Consider the following 25,644-nt stretch of genomic DNA (forward strand, 5'->3'; position numbering starts at 1 on the left):
GACATCCAATCACTATACACCTCCATCCCTCATACGGAAGGCCTCAAAGCCCCTTGTTTCTTTCTTGAACATAGTCTCAACCAGTCACTATCACCCTCTTGCAGCTGATGGACCTTGTTCTCACCCTCAATAACCTTCTCTTTGATTCATCCCACTTTCTCCAACTCAAAGAGGAAGCCATGGGTACCCACATGGGCCCAACCTATGCCTACCTTTTTGTTGGCTATGTTGAACAGTCCATACTACAAGCCTACACAGACAAGGCACTTCAATCTCCATTACATTTATGACTACTTTGGTGCTGCCTCATGTACCATGATGAGCTCGTCAACTTTATACACTTTGCTGCCAACTTCCAACATGACCTCAAATTCACGTGGTCCATCTTGAGCAACAATCTCCCTTTTCTTGATCTCTCTCTGTCTCTAAGGAAATGGCCTCCCAACAGACATCTTCTACAAACCAAATAACTGCCATAGCTATCTTGACAACATCTCGTCATGCCCTATCACCTGTAAGGATTCCTTTCTCGCAATTCCTCCATCTCTGTTGTATCTGCACCAAGGCCAATGTATTCCATGCCAGATCATTAGAGATGTCCTCCTTCTTCAAACAACATGACTTCCCCTCTACCACCATCAACTTAGCCCTTACCTGCATATCCTCCACTATCTGCACATCTGTCCTGGCCCTTCCATCCCTGTGCGCAACAAGGATAGGATTCCCCTTGTCCTTACCTACCACTCCTCCACCATTTTCACCTATTACATGATCCCACCACTGGACACATCCCTCTCCACTTTCCACAGGGTCTGCTCTATATGTGACTCCCTTGTCCATTTCTCCCTCCTCATGTATCGCTCCCTTGGCACCTATCCCTATGACCACAGGAGATGCTCCACTTATGCCCACACCTCCTCCCTCAATGTCATTCGGGGCCACAAAGTGTCCTTCCAAGTGAAGCAACACCATGTGAATCTGCAGGGGTCATCTACTTCAACCAGTACTCCCATTGTGTTCTCCGCTCCATCAGAGAGACTGGATGCAGACTGGGAGACCGCTTTGTTGAGAACCTTGGCTGTATCCACCCCAATAGTATGGATCTCCCAGTGGTGACCTATTTCAATTCCTCACCCTATTCCCTTGCTGGCATGTTTGTCCATGGTCTCATGCACTGCCGGACTGAGACCACCTGCAAATTGGAGGAACAATATGTCATCTTCCATTTGGGAACACTCCAACTGGATGGCTTTGCATCGACTTCTCCGGTTTCCATTAAAACAGTTTCCCCCTTCCCCCAATTTTCTTTCCCCATCTCCTTTCCTCAAGCTCTATCTCTCTCTCTTCCCTTTTCCCTCTGTCTATGCTTACAGAGCCAAAATCAATTCTCACCTTTCCTGTCATCATATCAAATTAATACTTTTTGTCTGTTGGTCTGGACTTCTCTCCCTCCCATACTTCCCCCTTTCTTTCCACAGCCTTTAATTCAGATGCCTGTACTTTTTCATTCATACCTTGAGGTATTCAAGCCCGAAACAGCAGTAATATATTTTTATCTCCCATCGATGCTGCGAGACCAGCTGAGTTCCTCCACCATTTCTGTGTTTTGATTACAAATGATTATACCCAACTAAGAGAGCTGCACTGGGTGGTGATGCCCAGCAGGCATAGTGTGAAGGCAAGCCACTGGAAAATTTCAGGAGACTGTGCAACTCAACTCATTTTGCTCATTCAATGTACTCCTGAATCAAGAGGAACTCAGATCATGTTGAAGAGAAATTTACTTGGGATAGAAGATTCGGCCATCAGTCAGGAGGAAACTCAGACCTAGAGGATTGAATCAATGAAAATTGAATATGGCTCCATACAGATGCTGGTGAGTAAAGTCTGAAATCTAGAGGCATGGAAGGAACGGTTACGATTCAACCATGTAGCAGCAACCTATAAAGAGCATTAATTTTTTAATGTGCAACAGGATCCAACTTCTGGACTCCATTATTTATTTCAGAAGAAAGCCTCATGTTTGTTGTCCAGCCCTGCTTTAGGATAAATAGCCCAGGCCATCAAAAAGTTGCACACATGTACAACTGAATTTCCTGGAAGTGGTATTCAAATTATTGTTGCAAGCAATTGGTCACCACAATGTGTGTTCTAGTTTCTCCATGCATTACAATAAGATATGTAGAGAGGACACAAAAACTATTTTGAAATTGTTAAAGATTCATTAAGATGTAATTTCTCTTTTGATAATATTCTGATGGAGGATAGAATTCTGTTACAGAGCAAAGCAGTGAAACATTAAGAGTACTGCTGTCACACAACTCAAGTGATCCAAGTTTGACCTTCACCACAAGAGCTATGTGTGTGGAGCTTACTTGTTTTCTGAATTGTTCTGGTTAAAGCAAATGCCAAAAGGAGATGACTTTTGAAGAAACTTAAATTGTCTACACTTTGCTAATAGAAGTTGTTCAGCCTGAAAAAAAAATGTTTCACCGCCTTTTAATGGTGTTAAAACATCCTGTGGTTCATCCCTGCACTATTTGTTCAAAGTCCTTAAAGATGATAGCTTCTGTGAGCAGCACCCAAGAGCATTTTCAGGTTACCTTGCATAACCCCAAGCTGAAACTGAGTGGTTCAGTGTGCAAATTATCCCTGATCCTGTTATTTACAACCTCATGTATCTTGACTTTTTTTTGATGTACCTCAACACCACAATCACTCTCAGCTTCTGGTCCTTAAGAACATTCCAATGTTGTTGCTGCTCTTTTTCTCATCTCAAAACATGCAGGACCAGGGAGGTGATGAAGCTTCATACTCAACAGAGGAAATTAATAACTTTTTCTTCAGATCACAGAAGAAAACAGACTTGGTGCAGATTTCACCAAAGTACTGGTTTTCATAGAATTAACATCCTTCAGAGATCTTCCTGGTGACTTGCAGCCTGACCTTTGTATTCATCCTGCATGGTCCCTGCAGTCTCTTTACATGAAAAAATGTCTCCTTTGAAAATTGTTCTTCAGTAGCCTCTCCACACCTCCCAGATTGCTCAATAACACTATCACCCACTCAGCACCTCCGCCCCCAACCCAGATCCCTCTTGGTAATTGCAGCATCTGTTCATTCAGTCGCAATTCTCCCATGCACACCGAAGTATATTGCTCGTCATGTCCTATAAGAGCTGGCTGCAAAGACCACACCTGCCAGAGCTCTACTGACTGCAATAAGAACCTTCAAAGGAAAATTCAACACTGACATTGACAGTGTTGGTTTCAGTAAGCACAGAAAATACGAAACACAACATACTATTGTGAACCTCACAACTTTGGTCTCAATCTACACATGAATTTCATCGGCCACAGAGGACTCGCCCACAACACTCTCTGCAAGAACAAACGCAGTGCAGCAATTTTTAGGTCAACCTCTTGCCTGGAAAATGTTAAAGTTCACAGAAACCAGCCACAACATTAACTTCACTCTTTTCTTGATTAACCAGATAATTATTTCAGCTGTGGTTTTTGGTTTCCTTCCCAAGTAGAAATAATGTATTTTTCAAGTTATTCAATTGTCACTGGGAGAAAATCGAAATTGTGCCTTGAACTTTGACCTGCCAAGGTACAACACACCACATCTAGAAGCAGTTTAAAGTAACTGATCTAAATTTACCATCAACTTCGAAATTGGAATAATTTACGGGCACGTCGTTACACTGACCCAAAAGAGCAGAACATGGAAATTAAGCTAATCAGCACTCTTCATTGAATCAATTACATCCTAAATCTTTCTTTTCATGTCCACCCTTCAACAGAACTGGCCCACAACCTCAAACCATACCCCACTTGAATCCCATGAGAATCTGGTTTAATTTCTTTTAGCAAACTAATCTTGATACCTATCACTCCACCCTTGCTGACAAAGGGTCTTCAACTTGAAAGATTAATTCTGTTTCTTTGATTCTGCCTGACTTCTTGTGCTTCCAGCATTATCAGTTTTATAATACTAGTCCCTAAATACCCAGTGGTTATCACCCCTCTTTCATGACCATTCAATTTTCTGACTCCACTAGACTCCCCTGTCCTCCAAATTATCTGTGCTCACCTACCACCAAAACAAGTTCAGAAGCAATCTGCTTGCTATCTACCTGAACCATTTGGACAAGGACATCTCTGTTAGAAGACTATTCCCACCTTCAACACAATAGTACCAAACAAGCTCATCCTTTTAGTAAGTGACCTTGTTCTCAACACCATTTCTGCAATTGGATCCATGAATTTCTATCCTATAGGCCTCAATCAATAAGGATTGATGACAGCACCTCCTCTGCGTTCATCCCCAACATGGGAGCTCCACAAGACTATTTACACAGCCCTCCACTATACTCCTTGTACAGCCACTACTGCATCACCAAATGCAACTCCAAATCAATCCATAAATTTGTGGATGACACCAAGGATCCTTTTAGGTTCCTTTTATTGTCACATTATAATATATATTGTCACATTATAATACTACACCACTATCATACATGATATAGTTTGACTTTTGACTACTGTAAGGCAAAAATAGAGTTGCCATGACGCTGGAGAAAGAGAAGCAAAAGAAGTGACTCTTTAGAGTCACTGAGTGTTATTGCATTTGCATCCAGCACTCCCAAGCCTCTGCAGCAATACAGACTACTGTTTGATTCATCGACAACCTGAGCTCCAGATCAAAACTTCCGACTTGATTGCCTGAGGGCCTGAGGGAGCCCTTCTTGCACTCAGCGCCCTCTCGAATCCCAGCTTCAATATCTGGCTCCCATTAGCCAGTCATCAGCAGCCTGTCTTCTTTGGCTTGGCTTCGCGGACGAAGATTTATGGAGGGGTAAAGTCCACGTCTGCTGCAGGCTCGTTGGTGACTGACAAGTCCGATGCGGGACAGGCAGACACGGTTGCAGCGGTTGCAAGGAAAATTGGTTGGTTGGGGTTGGGTGTTGGGTTTTTCCTCCTTTGTCTTTTGTCAGTGAGGTGGGCTCTGCGGTCTTCTTCAAAGGAGGTTGCTGCCCGCCGAATTGTGAGGCGCCAAGATGCACGGTTGGAGGCAATATCAGCCCACTGGCAGTGGTCAATGTGGCAGGGACCAAGAGATTTCTTTAGGCAATACTTGTACCTCTTCTTTGATGCACCTCTGTCTCGGTGGCCAGTGGAGAGCTCGCCATATAACACGATCTTGGGAAGGCGATGGTCCTCCATTCTGGAGACGTGACCTACCCAGTAGCCTGTGTGTAAATCACCTTCAGCCAATCTGGGTGCTTCAGCCTCTGAGTTACACCACTATCATAGGCAAGACCTCTAACAAAAATAAGGTGGAGGACAGAAGAGAGATAAAGGGTCCTGGTGCTGAGACGACCACTCCTTCACATACACCTTTGTTTAAATCACTAATTTATATGAAAGCAAGGTACTCAGCACCATGGAAACCTGCTGGTACATTTTTAGTTGCAAAAGCATCCTGTAACCATCATTCTTTGCTTCCTTCTCTGAGTGAAATATAGATTTAATTTGCCATCACCCTTAGATCACATGAGCTTTTACATTTTTGACCAGTTGAAATGTAAACTTTTGCTCAAATCTGTGGAAATAAATCAACTGCACTCCTCTCATTTATTCTCCATGATAATGTCTTAAAAATTCAACCAACTTAATCAGGTCATGCAATTCCTTTCACAAAAATATCATTTAACATGTCCTTCAGACTATTTAAATAATTTTTCAACTTCCAATGAAAAACTGGTTTGTTATTACTGTACTTGCTTTGTTCTTCCACCTTTTTCAAACAATATTGCAAAGCCAGAAGTCCTCCAATCTTCTAGCATCATTTCTGTGATGAGGGAGTACACCAAAATTATTGTAAGAACCTCTACAATTTTCTCCATTGCTTTGTGTAACAGTCTGTGATGTTTTTTTTTGGACCTGGCAAATATACCCTCTCTCAAAGATCTTAAATATATAACTGAACTGAGAATTAAGAAAACAATCACATACATTGCAGAATGATGCAATGGAGAGTTAGAAGTTGTTTTGTGTATAGTATATTTCCTAATATTACATTGATAACACTTTCAAATGCTGGCTCAAAATAATTTATTGGTCATAGATAGCCAACATAAATCCACATTTATCTTGCAGATGCTCATTGCTGGCAAAGATGATCTGCTAGTTCAACAAATAAGTTGTGAAGATTCTAAGTTTAGAATAGATTGGAGCTCTTTGAACAAGATTCATTTCCCAAATAAATCTGTGCCAATGTATCTCCAGGAAGTGTAGAGATTTTTCAATTTTTTTCTGGTATTAACAATACTTTATTAAATAATTTAATTGAGACCTCGCTATGAAATTCTTTTACTTTGTTCTGGATCTCAGAAGTTGAAATATTTTTGTGAATAAAAATGATATTTCAGCAAAATAATAAAAAAAACTTTTCAAATCTTAACAATTCTGACCTAAAATATAAGCAATTTAAAAATGTACAGGTAATTTATTATTCCTGTTTAATTATTCAATCATAATTAGTGGATAGCACAATAAAGATAAAAATTGAACTTGTTATATGAAATATTTCTTTATTTGGTGTATTACCTGGCTAGACAACACCTCATGATCAATTTCATCTGGTGGAAAATAAGTCACCTCTCTGTATCTGAACAGGCGCTGACCTTTTGCAGACACTTCTGCTTCCATATTTTGCCTTGTGATATTATGTACACCGCTTTCAGTAATCATGCACTGGTGGCTGTGTTGCATCCTGCTGCATCCACCACCTAAGGCTTGCCAAACCGCGCTGACATGTCTGCCTCAGGTGCTGTCAAACCAAGACCACTGTAAATTGGAGGAACATCATTTAATATTCCATCTGAGCCCTTTCCAACCAGATGGCATTAACATTAACTTATCCAGTTTGTGCTAGCCTACTCCCCATTCTCCCTCTCTACCCCATCCCTCTGTCTCCTTTCCTCCTGCTCTCCATCACCTTCCCTTTCCTTTCATAGAGTCATTCCCCCCTTCCCCTGTTTGCTGGTGCACCCTCCCTCCCTTATCCACCTATTATCTCCTGCCTCTGAAACTTTGCTCCTCCCCTGCCCCTCACCCACCCACCATTTTTTTCAGGCATCTGCCTACATTTTACTTATACCTTGATAAAGGGCTCAAGTCCAAAACGTTGGTTATGTATCTTTATCTTTGCTATAAAAAGTACAGTGTTTGACCAGCCGATGTTTGCAGACTTTCATGTTTTATTCCTAATTATGCAAAGATGTCTTTCCTCTGACAGTTCCATCGATGCAGGGCGGGCTGAAGACTTCATTGTGTTGAAGCACTATGGCTGGCTGAACCACATAGTTTGGCACATAGTATGGGGTGGGTGAGTTCAAGTCAAAGATAATCATAGAATCACACAGTATAGAAGCAGGCCATTTGGCCAACATGTCCACATCAACCGTTTGGCATCCTTTCATATTAATCCCATTTTCCAGCACATGGTTCATTGCCTTCAATGCTGAAGTGATTCAAGTACACATTTTGATATTTCTTAAATGTTGTCAGCAACCCAGCTTAGCCACTCTCTCAGGCAGCACATTTCAAGTATCACTCCTGGAGTGAATCAGGTCCCCTTCATATCCTTCAAAATCTCTAGACCCTTAACTGAACCACAGGGTCTGCACCAAAGATCGCGACAGGGTCTCCACCAAAGATAGCGGTGCCTATGATCAGCAGCAGCATGAGGGGTTGTAGACTTCGGGGAAGTGGAGACCTGCCACAGGGCACCAGAAAACATGGAGAACACCTCCTGTTTGAAAAGGAGATGCAGAGGAGATGACCCCTGGGACGGTGACCATGGGGGTGGGCCAGTGAGGGGTTCTGCGGCTGGGGAACATACAGGCACGGGCTATTGGTGACTCAAGGTGGGTAACCCTTGCAAGCTGCGGGCTGCTGGCGACTCTGCTTAAGGGATTCACACCAGGCGGTGAACTGCTGATCACTGGCTTGAGACTGGCTGAAGGGGTACCAGATGTTGGAATTGGGATGCGAGAGGGTGACAATGGCACTTAAGGTTTCATTATCGTGTCAGAAGTTTGGATCTGAAACTCAGGCTGCCGATAGTTTGGACTAAACTCTGAGTGTCTGCGGGGGCTGTGGCTGTACTGGGAGCAGATCCATGGACACTTAGGGACTCTCTTTTACTTCTCTTTCTCTGACACTAAGAGGAACTTCAAGCAAATTTTGTGTAATATTGAACTGTTCTTATTTCATGACCAATAAAGGAATTTTGAATCTTAAAATTACATCCTTCAGTTTTATCTATCTGTGAAATTGGAAAGGTTTCCTGCGGTCAACCCTATCAATTGCCCCATAATTTTATATACTTCAATCATGAGCCCTAACTTCTTCTGATCCAGTTACTTCTCAAAGCTAAACGGATCCAGCCCAAGCAACATCCTGATGAATCTTCTCTGAGCCCTCCCTGGTATAATCACATGCTTCCTTGTGGCACGATCATTAGAAATACACGCAGTACTTCAGTTGAGGTCTGCCCAAACTTCTATAAAGTTGAAGCAAATCCTTCCAAACTTTTGTATTCATTGCCCTGACAAATGAAGCCCAGAATGTCTTCTTAACCACGTTTCCTACCTGTGTTGCCAGCTTCAAGGATCAACAGACTTACTCCAAGATCCCTCTGTTCCTCAATATTCACTTGGACATTCATGGTGCATGTCTTAGCCTCATCAGTGCTGCCAAAATGCATCTCCTCAGATTTGTTGAGATTAACTCCCATGTGCCATCTTTCAGTCCATTTCACCAGAACATCGATATCTTTCTGCAGTCTATGGCTGCCTTCCACATGGTCAACAACTCTGCCTATCTTCATGTCAGCCACAAACTTAATGATCACATCTCCCACACCCACATCAAAATAATTTAAGTATATTGGTATGAAGGGGTACAATACAGCCATGGAACATGAAAATGACCTGCAGGAGTGACGAGGCTGTGGATCAGAAAGTTGGAAGAAAAGTGGATGGGTAGGGAATTGTAAAGTATAATAGGAAGAAATGCAGGAGGATCTCTTGACCATCATCGGCAATGAGAGATAAAGTCTGTCGTTCCCTTACAGTGTACCTAAGGAGGCCTTACTTGTCCTGCAGGAGCTTGCTTCTGTGTGATTGGTCAGTACTGTTTCTGAGCTGCATATGAGCAATGTAATTTTTATGAACCTGAAAGCAAAAACGTGTGCTGAACACAGTTTGCCACAGCTCTGCATTCTCCGATTGCATGACTGCACGTCCTGCACAGAATACATAAGAACAACTTTGTGTCTGACCAAAAAAATTGTGCAATTACCCAATCATTTTTAGTGATTTGTGTTTTCTTCTCTCATAATTTCATCATCCTTTTACTTATACCTCTGCAGACCCACCTTCTATTTGTCATTGTCTCCATCACTATCGATTGTTCTGCCACTTAATTTCTTTTCATCTCCAATGTTGTCATCTGGATCTCAAAGAGAACAGAAAAGAGATAGGAAGCCCAATAGCATGGTGCCAGGACAACAATCCCTCCTTTAGCACCAGTGTAATGAAGGAGTTGGCCATGAACTTTAGGAAGCAGGGTGGAGCGCACACCCTGAACTGCAACAACAGTGCTGAATGCAGAAAGTGGAGGCTCAAACCTTTTATGCGTTAACGTCACCAATAATCTGTCCTGGTCCAACCACATTGATTCTATAACCAAGAGGCTAAATGGAATCACTGCCAGTGCTTCTGTAACAACAGCATTATTGCTGGTGCAGAGTGAGAGAGCAGAGAGTGGAGACACAACGCAGCACTCAATGGTTCAACTCTCTGGTTCTAGTGCCGGTGGCTCCGTACAGGCTTTAAATGGCCGGTTCAAGGAGCCAATGGTATTTGTAAGCAAAACCGTGCAACCACAGGGCCTATGCCCGATGGTGATGCCTGTGCTCAGAAGTGGCCCAGGAGGGGTTGCAGTCTCTGGGGGAGCAATGGATCGGCTCAGGGCACCAGAAACTGAGAGAACACCTCCTCTCCTCACCTCACCCATTGAGAAGGAGCAGCAAGGATGACCCTGTAGGATGGTGGACCAGAGAGAGGCTCAGAAGCTGAAGGACCCTACAGGATAGTGACCATGGCAGCAGACTAGCAAGGGACTTAACAGCTGAAAGACCCACACAGGCTGCAGGCTGTTGGCTACTTGTGGTTGAAAGTCTCACACAGGCTGTGGGCGACTTGTGGTCAGGGGGACCCGCACAGGCCGCGGGCTGCTGGAGACTGGCTCATGCGAACTTGGTTTCGGAGCTGGGGTTCTAGAGGATGTTGAGGGCAGGAAGGTCTCTCAAAGGGTCTCGGGAGTTGAAGGCTTCCTGACTGTATTGTAGGTTGGATCTAGATCTCCGGATGCTTAGGAATCAAACAGGAGTCTGTGCGGTTGCAGAGGCTGCAGGTGTGCTGGAGGTGAATCCATGGACACTCAGGAACTCTCTTTTGCTTTTCTTTTTCCTATGGTTAGGGCACTGGGCTCACGGTGACTTTGCCTTACAGCTGACAAAAGTTAAAGGATATGTTACATTTTAATGAATTATTACATGACAATAAAAGGAAATTTGAACCTTGAATAAAGTGCACTAACACCTCTCCTTGCTTAGAAGCCAAAGGAAATTCTACAAGCCTCCAATGTCTCTTACCAATATTTACAGATGCCCTTTGGAAAGTATGGTGCCTAGTCGCATCACAGCTTGGTATGTAAAATGCGCTGCCTAAGGCCACAAGAAAATGCTGGAATTATAAACACATCTCAGGCAATCATGCAACCTCCCCTCCATTGACAGTACACTTCTCACAGCCTTGAGAAAGCAGCCAAATACTGAAGGCCCCTTTCCACCCCGGCACCACCCTCTTCTCTCCTCCCTGTGGGCAGAAGAATCATGAGTTTGAAAACACACACCACCAGATTTGGTTGCTTAGGAATCCTCATCAGTAAACAATGACCTCCTTGATCTCACAAATCCCAGCTCATCATGGCATTGCATTGTTTTAAAAGTACTTTTCTCTCTAACAGTATATTCTGCCCATTTGCACTCCCTGTTTTACTTAAGTCTGTGGTGACTTGCCTGGATAACATGCAAAACATTTTTTCACAATATACAAAAACATATTGTAATCCTTTTTTGTGCTCTCTTCCCTATCCCCCTTTCTGTACATCTTAAAAATCTGTTCCATCTTCAACAATTCCACTTCCGAGATGAACTGTTTTCACTCCACACATGCTGTCTGACCTGAAAAATCTTTCCAGCATTTTCTGTTTTATTTCACTTCTTTGATTACATTCCATTACTAAACACAAAATGTACCACAGATTGAGTTACTAAATCCATTTTTATATAATTCAATCGCATTCTCTTCAACCATTAAAACTGAACAAATCAGTAATTTAACTCTGAGCCCAGTCTCGGCAATCAAGGAAGAGCCAAAAGTCACTTCTGCAGCCAACCTCAACATGAGAACTATTTTAGAAATGACACAGGCAATAATATATAATCTGAACCACAGTGAGAGACTGGGGAAGCTACCTCAACAAACTAAATTTTGTTTCATGGAATCTAAGCTATGGAATAACTCCAAACATATTTGATGGAGCAGTTCATAGTAGGGTTCATAATGATCTTACAGTGACTACTGAGACAAAGCAGATCCTGAGCAGAAATACAAGAATACAATAAAATGCAAAGGTTTGCATCCAAGAACTTGATTTGCTTGTGATTGAGGGATAATGCCAACTAATGTGGGAAAAGTTACTTCCACTGAGTTTGCCAGATTAATATTGCTTCTATTACACCTTTAATGAAAGTAGTTTGAACTAAAATAAAATCATTAAAAATACATGCAAATTGTTAGAAAAAAATGGCTGAACATTTCTGTGTCACTGATTTTTTTGTTTCGCATACAACTGGCAATTTGTGGTTGCACACTCCCTAATCGGTTGTAAGATACACCAAGCCAAAGTACTTTCGATGCCCAGTTTTCATTTTCACGAAGCCAGCAAATTATTGGCAATAAAGTTTCCAAAAAAATCATATTACTGAGTGAAAATGGCTTCATCCCATTCAATAAAATGTAAATTTCTTCCAGCTACTTCCAAGTGCCAGTGGTTAGAATGCTGAACTTCGACAAAATTCAGTAGGATGGTTGCCGTGAAATTTCTATGCACTTGTTCCCCAACTTAAATTCAAGGGCCTACTGGAATCATAGGTACACTGTTTGACTTGCTGAGTTTCTTCAGCATTGTGCTTTTACTTTGTATAAATGTGTACCTCAACCTCAAACCCCAATGGGCAAAGACCAGACCAGCAATACCATTTTAATATCATCTGTTTATAAGGCACTTAAATTAGGTCTAAGTAAATTAAAAGATTTTGTTCTACATTAGTATTTTTAATTGTGCCACTCTGCACATCAATAACTCAAGAAATATAGCCAGTCATTATTGTTGGTAGTTCTTTGGCTGAAGAAAACACATTGTTGTGCAATTCATCTGTGGGCATGAAGGTGATTTTGAAGTCCCAGTCACGAAGAACAGTGGGGGCACTGGAAGTCCGTTGTTGTAATAACTGTGACAGCTGCTTTGTGATAAAAATGTTTAAATGCCTTTAAAGCATTTGATCAGGCAGATAACATAAGATTTAAACATAACTTCAAATCAGCTAGAAAATTAAGCCTTTTCTGGAAAATATAGTTAGCAATGATGCACATACCTGACTTTCATTAAAAAATACCAATGCAAATACAAGAATTGGTATTGATGGGATGAACTCGCTTGGATAACACTGGCTCAATACATCAGGAATCGATATGGGTAGAGCTGCAAAACACTAAGGGGCAGAAGACGCTAATAGTTGTGTACAGGCCACCTAACAATAGCAGTGAGGTTAGGGATGGCATTAAACAGGAAATTGGAAATGCATGCAACAAAGGTACATGTAGATTGGGTGAACCAAATTGGTAAAGGTAATGAGGAAGAGGATTTCTTAGAATGTATGCGGGATTGTTTTCTCAACCACCATGTCGAGGTGGTTGTGAGAAGCCCCTGGGCCAAGAGTGACCACAATATGGTGGAATTCTTCATTAAGATGGAGAGTGACACAGTTAATTAAAATACAAATGTTCTGAACTTAAAGAAGGGTAACTTTGATGACATGAGACATGAATTGGCTAAGATACATTGGCAAATGATACTTAAAAGAACTCAGTGGAAATGCAATGGCGATTATTTAAAGATAGCTTGGATGAAATTCAACAATTGTACATCCTCATGTGGAAAAAGAATAAATCATGGAAGGTAGTGCATCCATGGCTAACAAGGGAAATCAGGGAGAGGATTAAATCCAAAGAAGCAGCAGATAAACTAGCCAGAAATAAAACAGCATTCCTGAGGACTGGGAGAAATTCTAAGTTCAACAGAGGAGAACAAGAGGATTACTTAGGAAAGGTAAATAGGATTATGAGAGAAAACTATATGTAAAGAGAAAGATTAGTTAAGACAAATGTGGGTCCATTACAGTCAGAAACAGGTGAATTGATCATGGGGAACAAGGACATGGCAAACCAATTGAATAACTATTTCAGTTCTGTCTTCTCTAAGGAAAACATAACTAATCTACAGGAAATAGTAGGGGACCGAGGATCTAATGTGAGGGAAGGACTGAAGGAAATAAATGCAAGTCAAGAGGTTGTGTTGGATAAATTGAAGGGATTAAAGGCAGATAAATCCACAGGCCTGGATAGTCTGTATCCCAGAGTGCTTAAGGGAATAGTGGATGCATTAGTGATAATTTTTCAAAACTCTTTTAGATTCTGGATTAGTTCCTGAGCATTGGAGGGTGGCTAACATAATCCCACTTTTTAAGAAGGGAGGGAGAGAAATTGGGAAACCACAGACCAGTTAGCCTGATATCAGTAGTAGGGAAAATGCTAGAGTCAATTATTAAAGATGTGATTGGAAAGTAGTGGTATCATCGGACAGAGTCAGCGTGGTTTTATGAGGGGAAAATCATGTCTGACCAATCTAATAGAATTTTTTGAGGATATAACTAGTAGAGTGGATAAGGGAGAACCAGTGGATGTGGTATATCTGGACTTTCAGAAGCTTTTGATAAGGTCCTGCACAGGATATTAGTGTACAAACTTAAAGTGCACTGTATAGGAGGTATGGTATTGAGGTGGATAGAGAATTGGTTGTCAGACAGGAAGCAAAGAGTAGGAATAAACTGATTCTTTTAATATTGGCAGGCAGTGACTAGTGGGGTACCGCAAGGCTCAGTGCTGGGACCACAGTTATTTGCAACATTTATCAATGACTTAGATTACATGATGCTGGGTGGCAGGTTTAGCTGTGTAGAGGTTGCTAAGAGGATGCAGGGTGTCTTGGACAAGTTAGGTGAGTGGGCCAATGCATGGTAGATGCATTATAATGTGGATAAATGGGAGGTTATCTACTCTGGAGGCAAGTACAGGAGAGAAGATTATTACGTAAATGGTGTCTGATTAGAAAGAAGAGAGATGCAATAAGACTTGGGTGTCACTGTGCACCAGACATTGAAAGTGGGCATGCAGGTACAGCGGGTAGCGAGGAAAGTGAATGATATGTTGTTATTCATAGCAAGAGGATTCGAGTACAGGAGCAGAGAGGAGCTGTACAGGGCCTTGGTGAGACCACACCTAGAGTATTGTGTACAGTTTTCATCTTCTTATCTGAGGAAAGACATCCTTGCCATAGAGGGAGTGCAAAGAAGGTTCACTAGATTGATACCAGGGATGGCAGGACTTACATATGAAGAAAGGCTGGATTGACTAGGTTTATACTCATTGGAATTTAGAAGATTTGTAAGATAGAAATGTATAAAATTCTTAAGGGATTGGACAGGCTAGATGCAGGAAGTTTGTTCCCGATGTTGGGGAAAACCAGAACCGGGGTCACAGTTTAAGGATAAGGGGGAAGTCTTTTAGGACTGAGATGAGAAAAAAAAATTCTCAAGAGTGGCCTGGTTCTGTTCCTTTGTCTGTGAAAGAGTGGTGAATCTGTCAAATTCTTTCCCACAGGAAGTAGTTGAAGCCAGTTCCTTATCTATTTTTAAGAGGGTGTTAGATTTGTCCCTTGTGGGATCAGGGGAAGGGGGAAAAGGCAGGTACTAGGTATTGAGTAGATGATCAGCCATGATCAAAATGAATGGCCAAATGGTCTACTCCTACACCTATTTTCTATGAAAGCAGTGATTAACAGGTGTTGTTCTTGCTGCTTGAATGATTAAACTTCAAAAAGCTTTTGATTACAAATGTTCATGGCGAGGGAGGAAACTAAAGTGAACATTGCGTGAGTACAAGTGCTTCATGTGTTTGAAACATTCTCATTATGAAGTCGCAGAAGGTCAGTCGATCCATCCTGGCTTCCTGGGGAACAATTCAATTGGCCTCATTTTCTTCGCCCTTATTTCCCTGTGCCCCACCACTTAATTTCTCTCACATGTGTCCATCGGCTCCTTTTGATTCTTTGGTGCCTTTCCTCCCCACAAAGGGGTCATTTATAGGAGCCAATTAGCCCATCAACACATCTTTGGGTGTGAAAGGAAACAGAAAACCTGGAAGATTGACGCACAAATGGAGAGTATAAGCAATTTCTACGCCGCTTAATATTGAAAATGCCAAGTTGTTGTGAGAAATAATAGCGCATGATTGATGTCAATATCATTGCTAGCTTTATAAAAGATAGGCAGCTTTTCATAAGGGAGGAAGGGGTGAGTTCCTCAATGTCTCTTTCTATCATCAACACACGAAGGGGCATATCAAATGTGAAATCAGCCTGACATATCAGTTGCCTAATTGCTTGCTTTGTAGACATGAGCCATCAAATTCTAGCCCATGCTTTTCCTGATATCAAATTATTCCCAGGCTTAATAATTCCTGGGCAGCATGGTTAGTGTAGTTGCTAGCACAGACTATGACAATGCTAGCAACCCAGATTCAAATCCAATGCTGTAAGTAAGGAGGTTTTATATTCTCCCTGTGTTTGCATGGGTTTCCTCCAACATTCCAAAGATGTACGGGGTCAATAGGTTAATTGGTCACATGGGTTCATAGGCCAGAAGTGCCTGTTACCATGATGTAACTCTAAAAAAAATTCCTGTACATTCTATATTCATATCCAGCTCATACATCTGATACCAATAGATGGAAAAGGATTGTCTGAATTGAAAAAAATATATTAACCAATTAACAGCAAGAACTGACTTACAGCACCCTCCATAATATGTGGGACAAAGACAAGTTTTTTCCTTTATTTGTCCTATAACCAAACAAGTCACATGCCATTAAAATGCACATTCCAGATTTTATTAAAGGGTATTTGTGTACAATTTGATTTGACCATTGAGAAATTTCAGCACTTTTTTTATACATAAAAAGTAACGGAGGATTGGAGGGTTGCAAATGTTGTTCACCTGTTCAAGAAAGGGAGTCGAGATGATCCAGGAAATTATAGAAGAGTGAGTCATACTTCAGTGATGTGCAAATTGTTGGGGAAGATCCTGAGAAACGGGGTTTACAAACTTTTAGAGAGGCATAATCTGATTGGGGTAGTTATCATGGGAAGATTGTGTCCAATGAGTCTGATTGAGTTTTTTAAGGATATAACAAAGAACACTAATGAAGGTAGAGCAGTGGATGTAGGTCATATATGGATTTTAATAAGTCATTTGATGATCCCCCATTCAAGACTCATTCAAAAAGTAAGGAGGCATGGAATCCAAGGACGCCTTGTTTTGAGAATGCAGAAATGGCTTAGCCACAGAAGGCCGAGGCTGGTTGTAGATGTTTCTGTTTGGAGATTGGTCACCAGTGGTGTTCTGTAAGGATGGATTCTGGGACCCTCATCTTTGTGATTTTTATAAATGCCCTGGATGAAGAAGTGGGAAGGGGGGGGGGGGGCTAGTAAATTTGAGGATGACACCAAAAGTGGGTGACATTCTGAGTGGTCTTGAACATTGCCATAAATTACAAAGGGACCTTGATAGGATGTAGAGCTCGGGTGAGAAGTAGCAGATGGAGTTTAATCCAGGAAAGTTCAATGTGCTTCATTTCAGAAGGTCAAATCTGAAGGCAGAATGCAATGTTAATGGGAGGGCTTTAAGTAGTATGGACGAACTGAGAGATCTTTGGGTCCATGTTCATAGGATACTCAAAGTTGCTGCACTAGAGGATAGTGTTAGCCTTCATTAACTGTGGGATCAAGTCAAAAACTGTGAGGTAATGTTGCAGCTCCATAAGGCCTTGGTGAGAGCCCACTTGAAATATTATGTTCAATTCTGGACACCTCGTTACAGGAAAGATGTGGATGATATTGAGAAGATGCAGAGAAGATTTGTAAGGATGTTGTCAGGATAAGAGAGCATGCTTTTTGAGTATGGGTTGAGTGAACTTCGTCTTTTCTCCTTGGAGTGATAGAAGATGATAGGTGACCTGACAGAGGTGAAGAGGCATTGAGTGTGTGGATGGGCAGTGGTTAACACTAGGATATATAATTTTAAGGTGCTCAGAGGTAATAACGGGAGGGGTTAAAAGGAACATTTTTCACAGAGAGAGTATGAGGTTCATGGAATGTGCTGCCTGCAACAGTGGTAGAAGTTGATACATTGGGATCTTTTAAGAAACTATTAGATAGGTACATGGAACAAATAAAAATGGAGGGTGAAACAGTCGGGAAATTCTAGGCAGTTGTTAGAGTGGATTATTAAGTCGGCACAGCTCTGAGACCTGAAGGGTCTGTACTTGTACTCCATTTTGTGTAAAAGCCCAGAAAGGATAAAATAAAATATCATGGTGAAATTAAAGTGGCAATTCGTGAGTCAATGGCATTATTACAAGTAAATGATAGAAATCCTGGAGAATTTGTTATGGATTAACAATGAGAGCAATTTAATCCATTTTTGGTAACATGTAAGTGGAGATGAAAAGCATGGGCTCTAAAAGAACACAGTTCAGATATGAAATTGTATTCAGCAACAGAAAATTCAGACAGAAACATAACAACTATTTCCAGATAATTTTCCACCACTTTAGAAATTTTACCCATTTCTCCTGGCACAAGTTGCAGTTGAGAATTTGTTGACAATCCAAATTCATTGTTCTTTTGAATCTCTCTAAGGAAATTAGAGAACATTGCCCCAGAAGAGATTGTCAGTGAAGACAAATTTACAATGTTTAGCACCTTCACTGTGTCTGCTGCATCAGCAAGAACCTCCAAGTGGCCAGCCATTTCAATTTCACATCCCATTCCCACACTAACATATCTGCCCATGGCATCATGCATTGCTCAGTGAAGGGCTTGAGGTCACATTTAAATTGGAGTAAAAACACATTGTTTTTCTTCTTGGAAGCCTCCTACCAGATGGCATCAATATTGACTTTTCCAATTTTCTGTAACCCCTATCCACCATTCTCTTTTTGTTCTTCCCCTCCCCCTCCCTGAGTTTCATTTATCCCTCCAACTCCTTTCCTTTTTTTTCCCTTGTCCATTGCCCACATCTTCCTTCCTCCAGCTCACCAATACCTTCCCTTCTTTTCTCCTATCAGAGATTATCTTTCTCAGCCCTTTGCCACCTTCCCGATCACCTCTCAGGTCCTTTCTCTTCTTCCCCCACCCACCTGCCTTCATCTATCACCTCATTCACCTATCAAATGTAAGCCTGCCCTCTTGCCATCTTTCCATTCCTCTACATCCCCCTTACTTTCCTATTCCAATATCTGCTCATTTTTTGTTGTTCATGATAAAGGGTTGAAGCCTGAAATGTTGGCTATCTATTGTTTTCCATGGATGCTGCAGGAGTTCCTCCTGCACTCATCCATACTAAGAGAAAGTGGAGGAGGTATAATGCAGACAGGTGGGTTTGCAGTAAATGTCAGTATGTAGCTTGTCTCCTGAGATGGAGATAGATAGATCAAGAAAGGAGACAGATAGACCAAGAAAGGGGACAGAAGTGCCAGATATAGTCCAAGTGAATTTCAGAGCAGAAGGAGGTTAGTAGCAAAGTGAACAGAATTTATGAGTTCTGCATGGGTGCAGGAAGCAGCCCCGGTGCAGTTATCAATGCAATAAAGGAAGAGTTGGAGTTAAGATGGAAACAAAAACTGTTCTATGCAGGCAAAAAAGGCAGGCATATCTGGGACCCATGCCAGTGCCCATGGCTACACCTATGATTAGAAGGAAATGAGAAGCATCAAAATAGAAGGTTGTGAATAAGTTCTGTCATGCTGATGAGAATATTTGTCAGGAAAATTAGGCAGAACATTATTCCAGGAAGAACCAGAGGCCTTTGAGACCTTCCTGATTGGGGAAAGAGGTGCACAGAAACTTGACATCCATGGTGAAGATGAGTGAGTGGAGACCATGGAATCAGTAGTTGTCAAAGAGGTGAAGGACATGTGAAGTATCCCAGATGTTGATGGGAAGGAACTGGAGAAGAGAAGAGAGGACAGAGTTCTGCCAGGAAGACACAAGTTTGGTGGGGTAAGAGCAGGTGACAAAACCCTTACCCTTCAGCATCCTTTCTCCACATGGTCCCAAACACCATCATCCCTCTCAACTATATCCACATCAGTGTTTCAACCCATCAGTGGCACATCCCATATAAGCCTAGAACTTGACCCAGGCCACTTCAAGTGGTAATAAGGAAGAGGAATATATTGCATTAAATTATGCACAATATTTGAAAAGATCTCATTGAGTCCCATGTGGACATGAATACAGAGAATTTGGAGTAGTTGTCCATTTGGCCCTTGAATCCAGCAAGAAAGATCCTGGCTGATCCTCTATCTTATAACCATAGAACACTGCAGCACAGAAACAGGGCATTCTGTCCATCTCGTACATGCCAAACTATTATTTTGCCGAGACCCAATGACCTGCACCTGGACTATTGCCTTCCATACCCCTCCATTCATTTACCTATCCTTTTTTTTTGAAATAACAAAATGCAGCTCATTCCACACTCCCACCACTCTCTGCATCAAGTGGTTCCACCCTTACATTCCACCTTTCACCCTTTCCCACATTCTGTAGTTCTTCTTTCACCTTACCTCAGTGGAAAAAGCCTGCTTACATGTACCCTTCTGATACCTCTCATCTCTCCCCTCATTCTTCTACACTCCAGAGAAGAAAGTTCTAACCTGTTTAACCTATCTCTGTAACTTAGTTCCTCAAGTCCCAGCAATATCCTTGTAAATCTTCTCTACACTTTCAATCTTATTGATATCTTTCCTGTAGTTAAGTGACCAAAACTGCACTTAATATTTCAAATTTGACTTCACCCAATGTCTTATACAACTTCACCATAACATCCCAACTCCTATACAAAATATTTTTATTTATGAAGGTCAATGTGCCAAAAGTTCTCATAACAACCCAATCTTAAAACCATATTCTGAATTTGTCTGAGGATTGTCATCAAATACTTTATCAAACCTTCATAGGTGTACTGAAGAAAGTACACTGATGAGTTGAATCACAGTCTGGTTTGGAAATTCAAGTGGACAGCAATGCACAAGACTGCAGACAGCAACATACTTAAAGTCCAACATAGGCACTGATTTCCAGACCAGTAAAGACATCTATACGAGGTACTGTCTCAAGAAGGAAGCCAACATCATGAAGGATCTACATCACCCTGGTCACAATCTCACCTCACTGTTACCTTCATGCAGAGTACAGAAGCCTGAAGTCTGGCATCACAAGTTATTTTTTTTTCCAAACAAGTACCAGCCGGTTCTTGAATCTTCCAAAACTTCCCTTATCTGAATGACAAACTACTCTGGGACCACCAAAACATCTTTCTACACCAATGAAACTACTTTTTTTCCTGCACCAACTGAATCTGTGAAAATTCATTTATCAATCCTTTTATATCTATTTTCCCTTTTTTGGTCTCTTGGCATAATGTTGTAATTTAATTTGTACCACAGTATTGTAATTGGTGTATCCATGTAACTGTAGTTTTTTTAAAAAGAAAGGTTACAGCAAAATGCTGCATACAGTTTTCTGACATTATTGGATTGTGAACAGAGGAGATTTATGAAAATGTTGCAAGGAACACAGACGTTTAGTCATGAGAAACATTTGGCTCAACTGGGGTTGTTTTCTTTGGAACAAAGCAGCTGAGGGGAGATTTAGTTGTGGTGCATGATATGTTGAAGGCTTATCATGGATTATCTCAAGCCTCTTTGCAGAGAGATCAACATCTGGGAAGCAGAGGTTTGTGGAAGACATCATCACAACTATAAGAGGTGCTAACCATACACAATTGTTTCTTAATAAAAATAACATGCAAAAGAAAATTTGCAAAATCAAAGCAATAAGAGGAAAACTTGCACGAAGCTTCATCACTGGTCCATAGATTTTGAGTTAACCTGCCCTTTAAATATTCAGTGATAAGAGACCCAAAAATATTCTTGACATTGTCATCTTGGAAAGATCCTAGAATGGGTGACAATAATATCTCTATATTTATGAACAAAATATTTTTTTAAATATGCAAGTTATGGCCCTAAAATAAACATGATATTGAAACTGATAATTCGGTGGATGTCATATTTAATGTTTTGTTTTAAATTGTCCACAAACTTTATTAGCTTTGGAGGACAGTGAAAAGTTTGCGTTGTCACGGAGTCACACAGAACAGAGACAGGAGATGGGTCTGCTCTGGCCAACAAACGCCAAACTACTATAAGCTTGTTTCCAACAATCAATCTACAACTTTTTTTCAAATACTTGTAGATTAGACAGAATTCTAATCTTGGACAAGATTCTCATGACGACTTCCATCATCATCTCCAAATGCTTGATTTGATTTCATAAAGAAAATAAAATCTCAGGTACATATTCATTGTATTTTCATATCAGCTATAAAATTAGGAAATATTTTCCCAACTATTGAACCATTCAATCTCATATAAATCTCATATAAATTCATGCAGTGATACCCATTGAGAGAATTAGGGGTCAGAATGGATTGTTTCCAAAGCCACATATTTGTATTAGGAAAAAATACCACTCAACTAATTCCAGTGAGTGAATAATCAGGTCCAATATATTTTCAAGCAGCATGACAAGGACCCGTTGAAGAGCACTCAAAAAGGAAGCATCATGGACCATCCAAATATTAACCATGATAGTTTAATTGGAGCGTGTACCTGATGATTGTTAGTTCTGAGATGAACAAATGTGATTGGTGTAGAAACTAATCCCATTTACTCACTGTCGAATTCTAGCAGCAATAACACAGACCACAGGGGCTTAGTTTGTCAAAAGAATTACTTATCTGTATAAACATGAAATTTCCAAACATTAATTGCAACTCACATTACCATCACAGGGTTTCTTTTGAGAATTGAATTTTTGCTTTGTAACTACTGTGACAATGAAAAGAATACCTATCAACTGCAGATGCATTTATAACACCATTCTGAGAAACCTCAAAATAGGAAGGCCAATAGTGACTTTTATAGATGATTTTAAATGAGTGCCTAAACCATTGCTAATTTTAATGTCTAATGGTGGCCCTCAACATAATAAACATATTAAAATGTTCAAACCTTTTTCAGCAGCTTCCACTTGACGCTTTTTGTACTTCTTCCTGAGAGAAGATGGTAGCTTCTCGTTTTCTCCTCTTTCAGAATCCTGCCCATATTTTGGGGTGTAACATCCATTTTCTATTTCCAAATCGATTTCAATATCTCCATCCAGGCTTGTGCTTTCTTCATTGGACTCTTGGTCCTTCAAGTTCTGAGCCTCAAAGCCAGACCTTCCACGGTCACCATTCTTTTCGCCAGTCAGCTGTGGGTTCCCTCTTTCTTGCTGTTTACTTTCTACCTCTCCATTATGTACTTGTGCTGACGATGCTTGTGAAGTTTGACACTTTGGGGCTGACACCATTTCACTGGAAGCTTCATTGATGTCCACCTGCAATGAAAAAGAAACTAATTAACATGGATTGAATTTTTTCTGTGGAAGTTGTGACTATGTTCCTGTATGACATATTTTTCCATAGAATTATGGATACTTATGTTTTTATACAATCCACCTAAACAAGATGAAAACAATGAACTAACAATGAAAATGAGGCTTGGGCAGATTTATTTTTTGAAAGAACTCTTCTGACAAATTGCTAAAACCATTTTCAAACCCATTAAAAAAAAAATTAGCAATAGTTGCCACAGCCAATAAAATGAATTTAAATTAATGTCATAAAGAGGTATTCAAAGGGTGATAGTGTTTGATATTTGGTATATTTAAAAATCTACATGAGGGTTGTTACAGGGTACTTTTGTTCATTTACTTCTGAGTTATTTAGGTCAGTTCCAATGTTTGATTTTGCACTGGCTGGGAACCATGGAATAAAATCAGAACATTTACTCACCTGCCAATAAAGTTTGGTATTACGCTTAACTTGTTTCAAATTGTAGGGTAGTGAGTTATATAACTTTCAGTTTTACTTTTCAGAGAAATAAGTAAGATGACATATTTATTTTTAAAACATGTCAGCAGCAAAATACAATTAAGTTTAAATGAAACACTTTCCTGAAAAATAATAGTCTGAAATGCAACCACAATAAAAAGAACTTAAAAACAAAACAATGTATGATACTCATTCCAGAATAGAGTTGAAGAGGTGTGAAACCTATCTCACCACCCACTACTCACATAAGAACTAATTATCCAATATTCTGTACCCTAGCTAGACAGATGCATTAATTTAATAACAGAGTCACCCACATCTGCTGCAAAGGTCTTGTAGATAACAATGTAAAGTAATAATTTGCCAGCAAATGGACAGGGAAAAATTAAGGACCAGTAGGGGTGGGTCCAACGACACAATGAACTATGTTTGGGATCAGTTAAACAAAACAGTTGGCTCAATGTCTATCAACAACCAGTTTCTCAAATTATTTGAATCATCTTTTTTTTCCTCTGTGCATAGGAACACAGTATCATTTGGAGCTCAGACAGAAAATTTAATGCCTTCTTTTGCTACAATGGAGGACAGCAAACATTTGCCTGAATTGCAGCTGGGATTAGCTGGGTAATAAATGTCAATAAATCCAGTGTCTATATGGAATAATGCCTGTTGGGACCAGAGGCCAACACCACAAGTCATGGGCTTTTCAATGTTTAAAAAACCCTCCACTACCACTCCCTGCCTTCTACACCAAGCCAATTTTGTATCTCATTGGCTCGTGTACTGTAGATCTCATGACCTTTCAGACCAGCTTACCATGTCTGCTAAAAGGCTGGTAAAGTTCATGCGGACAATACTTACTGCCCCACCCATGTCAATCTTTTGATCTCTTCAAACAACTAAAACATGCCCAAAACCATCCTGATTATCTCTAATCAGTTGTCATCTTTCCAAGTGAAACAGATCCCAGTATCGATAAGAAAATAAATCTCTCTGAATCCCTTCCAAAAACTTTCCTATCTCTGATGTCAGTCTCAATGGCCCTGAACTTCCCTCATTTATCTCTGCTGCCCTACAATATTCTAGCACCTCAACATGGCTACTAAAATTAGAAATAATCTCTACCAGGACCCAGCAATCTTGTCCCTTGTTTGCCAAGTATTCACTGGTTTATCCTTGTGCATTTCTGGACCTTCAACACCTCCTCCTGCAGAATATTGATATGCCCCTGTGATGTTTCTTTTATTACAATGAAGAAAAGGGTTCTTTAAAAAAAAACTAGATGTATTAACTAAAGCATTAGCACTAAGAACAAAACACACACACACAGAAGACCTCACGTAGGGGCATCCATCTTGAATCTACCCAAGATGCAACAGCATTCCTAAGATACAACATTCCCCAGATGCCACACACTCCATCTCTGGTTCCTCTTGGTGGTAGTCCTCTATTACTACATCCCTATACCATGAGATGTTTAATCTAATATGATAAACTTATACAATATTCTTTCAATTTAAAATTCAACATAAACATCAGCAAAACAAGCTTTTAAGTGTACAGTTCTTCAAATGGTTCTCACAGCTTTAAACCATCAGCATTTATCCCTGGCCAATAAAGAGCAGTTCTGGCCCTCCTTTTGCATTTTTCAATTCCATGGTGTCCCTCAAACACCCTTTGGGCATCTCTTGTCGCAGTGATTGAGGAATGGCAATTCTATCTGTACGAGTAAAAGCCCATTGACAACAATCAGCTCAGCTCTGATGTTGTAGTATGGCTGACATTCACCTCTAGGCCATCCTTCATTCAGATTCTTGATGACCCTCTGTAGATCTGTGTCCTTTTCTGTTTCAGCTGCAATCTGGTTGCACTTCATGTCAGATATGGGAAGAGATTCAGTGATCAGGTTCATGTGGAGATTCACATCTGTCTCTGTGGAACTCTCATTGTGTGCTTCACTCTGCATGGTTGCCCTAGATAAGACATCAGCTAACACAATATGTTTCCCTAGTGTATACACCAATTCAAAGTCATAACATTGTAACTTCATCATCAATCTTTGGATTCACAGTGACATTTCACTGAGATTTTTCTTATCAC

General features: G+C 40.7%; 1 protein-coding gene across 20 annotated transcripts in view; it reads right to left on the reverse strand.

Moving 5' to 3' along the window:
* Positions 1–25,644, reverse strand: part of dnmt3ab (DNA (cytosine-5-)-methyltransferase 3 alpha b) — a 569,168-nt gene that overhangs the window by 343,553 nt on the left and 199,971 nt on the right. For all 20 annotated transcript variants that reach the window (XR_011340476.1, XM_069886523.1, XM_069886520.1 and 17 more), the window contains one exon: positions 22,682–23,048. Coding sequence is in view for 19 of the 20 variants with exons in the window: in XM_069886523.1 (XP_069742624.1) it covers positions 22,682–23,048 (367 nt within the window). In the remaining variant the exon portion in view is untranslated. The remainder of the gene's footprint in view (positions 1–22,681; positions 23,049–25,644) is intronic.

Source organism: Narcine bancroftii, chromosome 6 (genome assembly GCF_036971445.1).
Source record: "Narcine bancroftii isolate sNarBan1 chromosome 6, sNarBan1.hap1, whole genome shotgun sequence".
Classification (NCBI taxonomy): Eukaryota; Metazoa; Chordata; class Chondrichthyes; order Torpediniformes; family Narcinidae; genus Narcine; species Narcine bancroftii.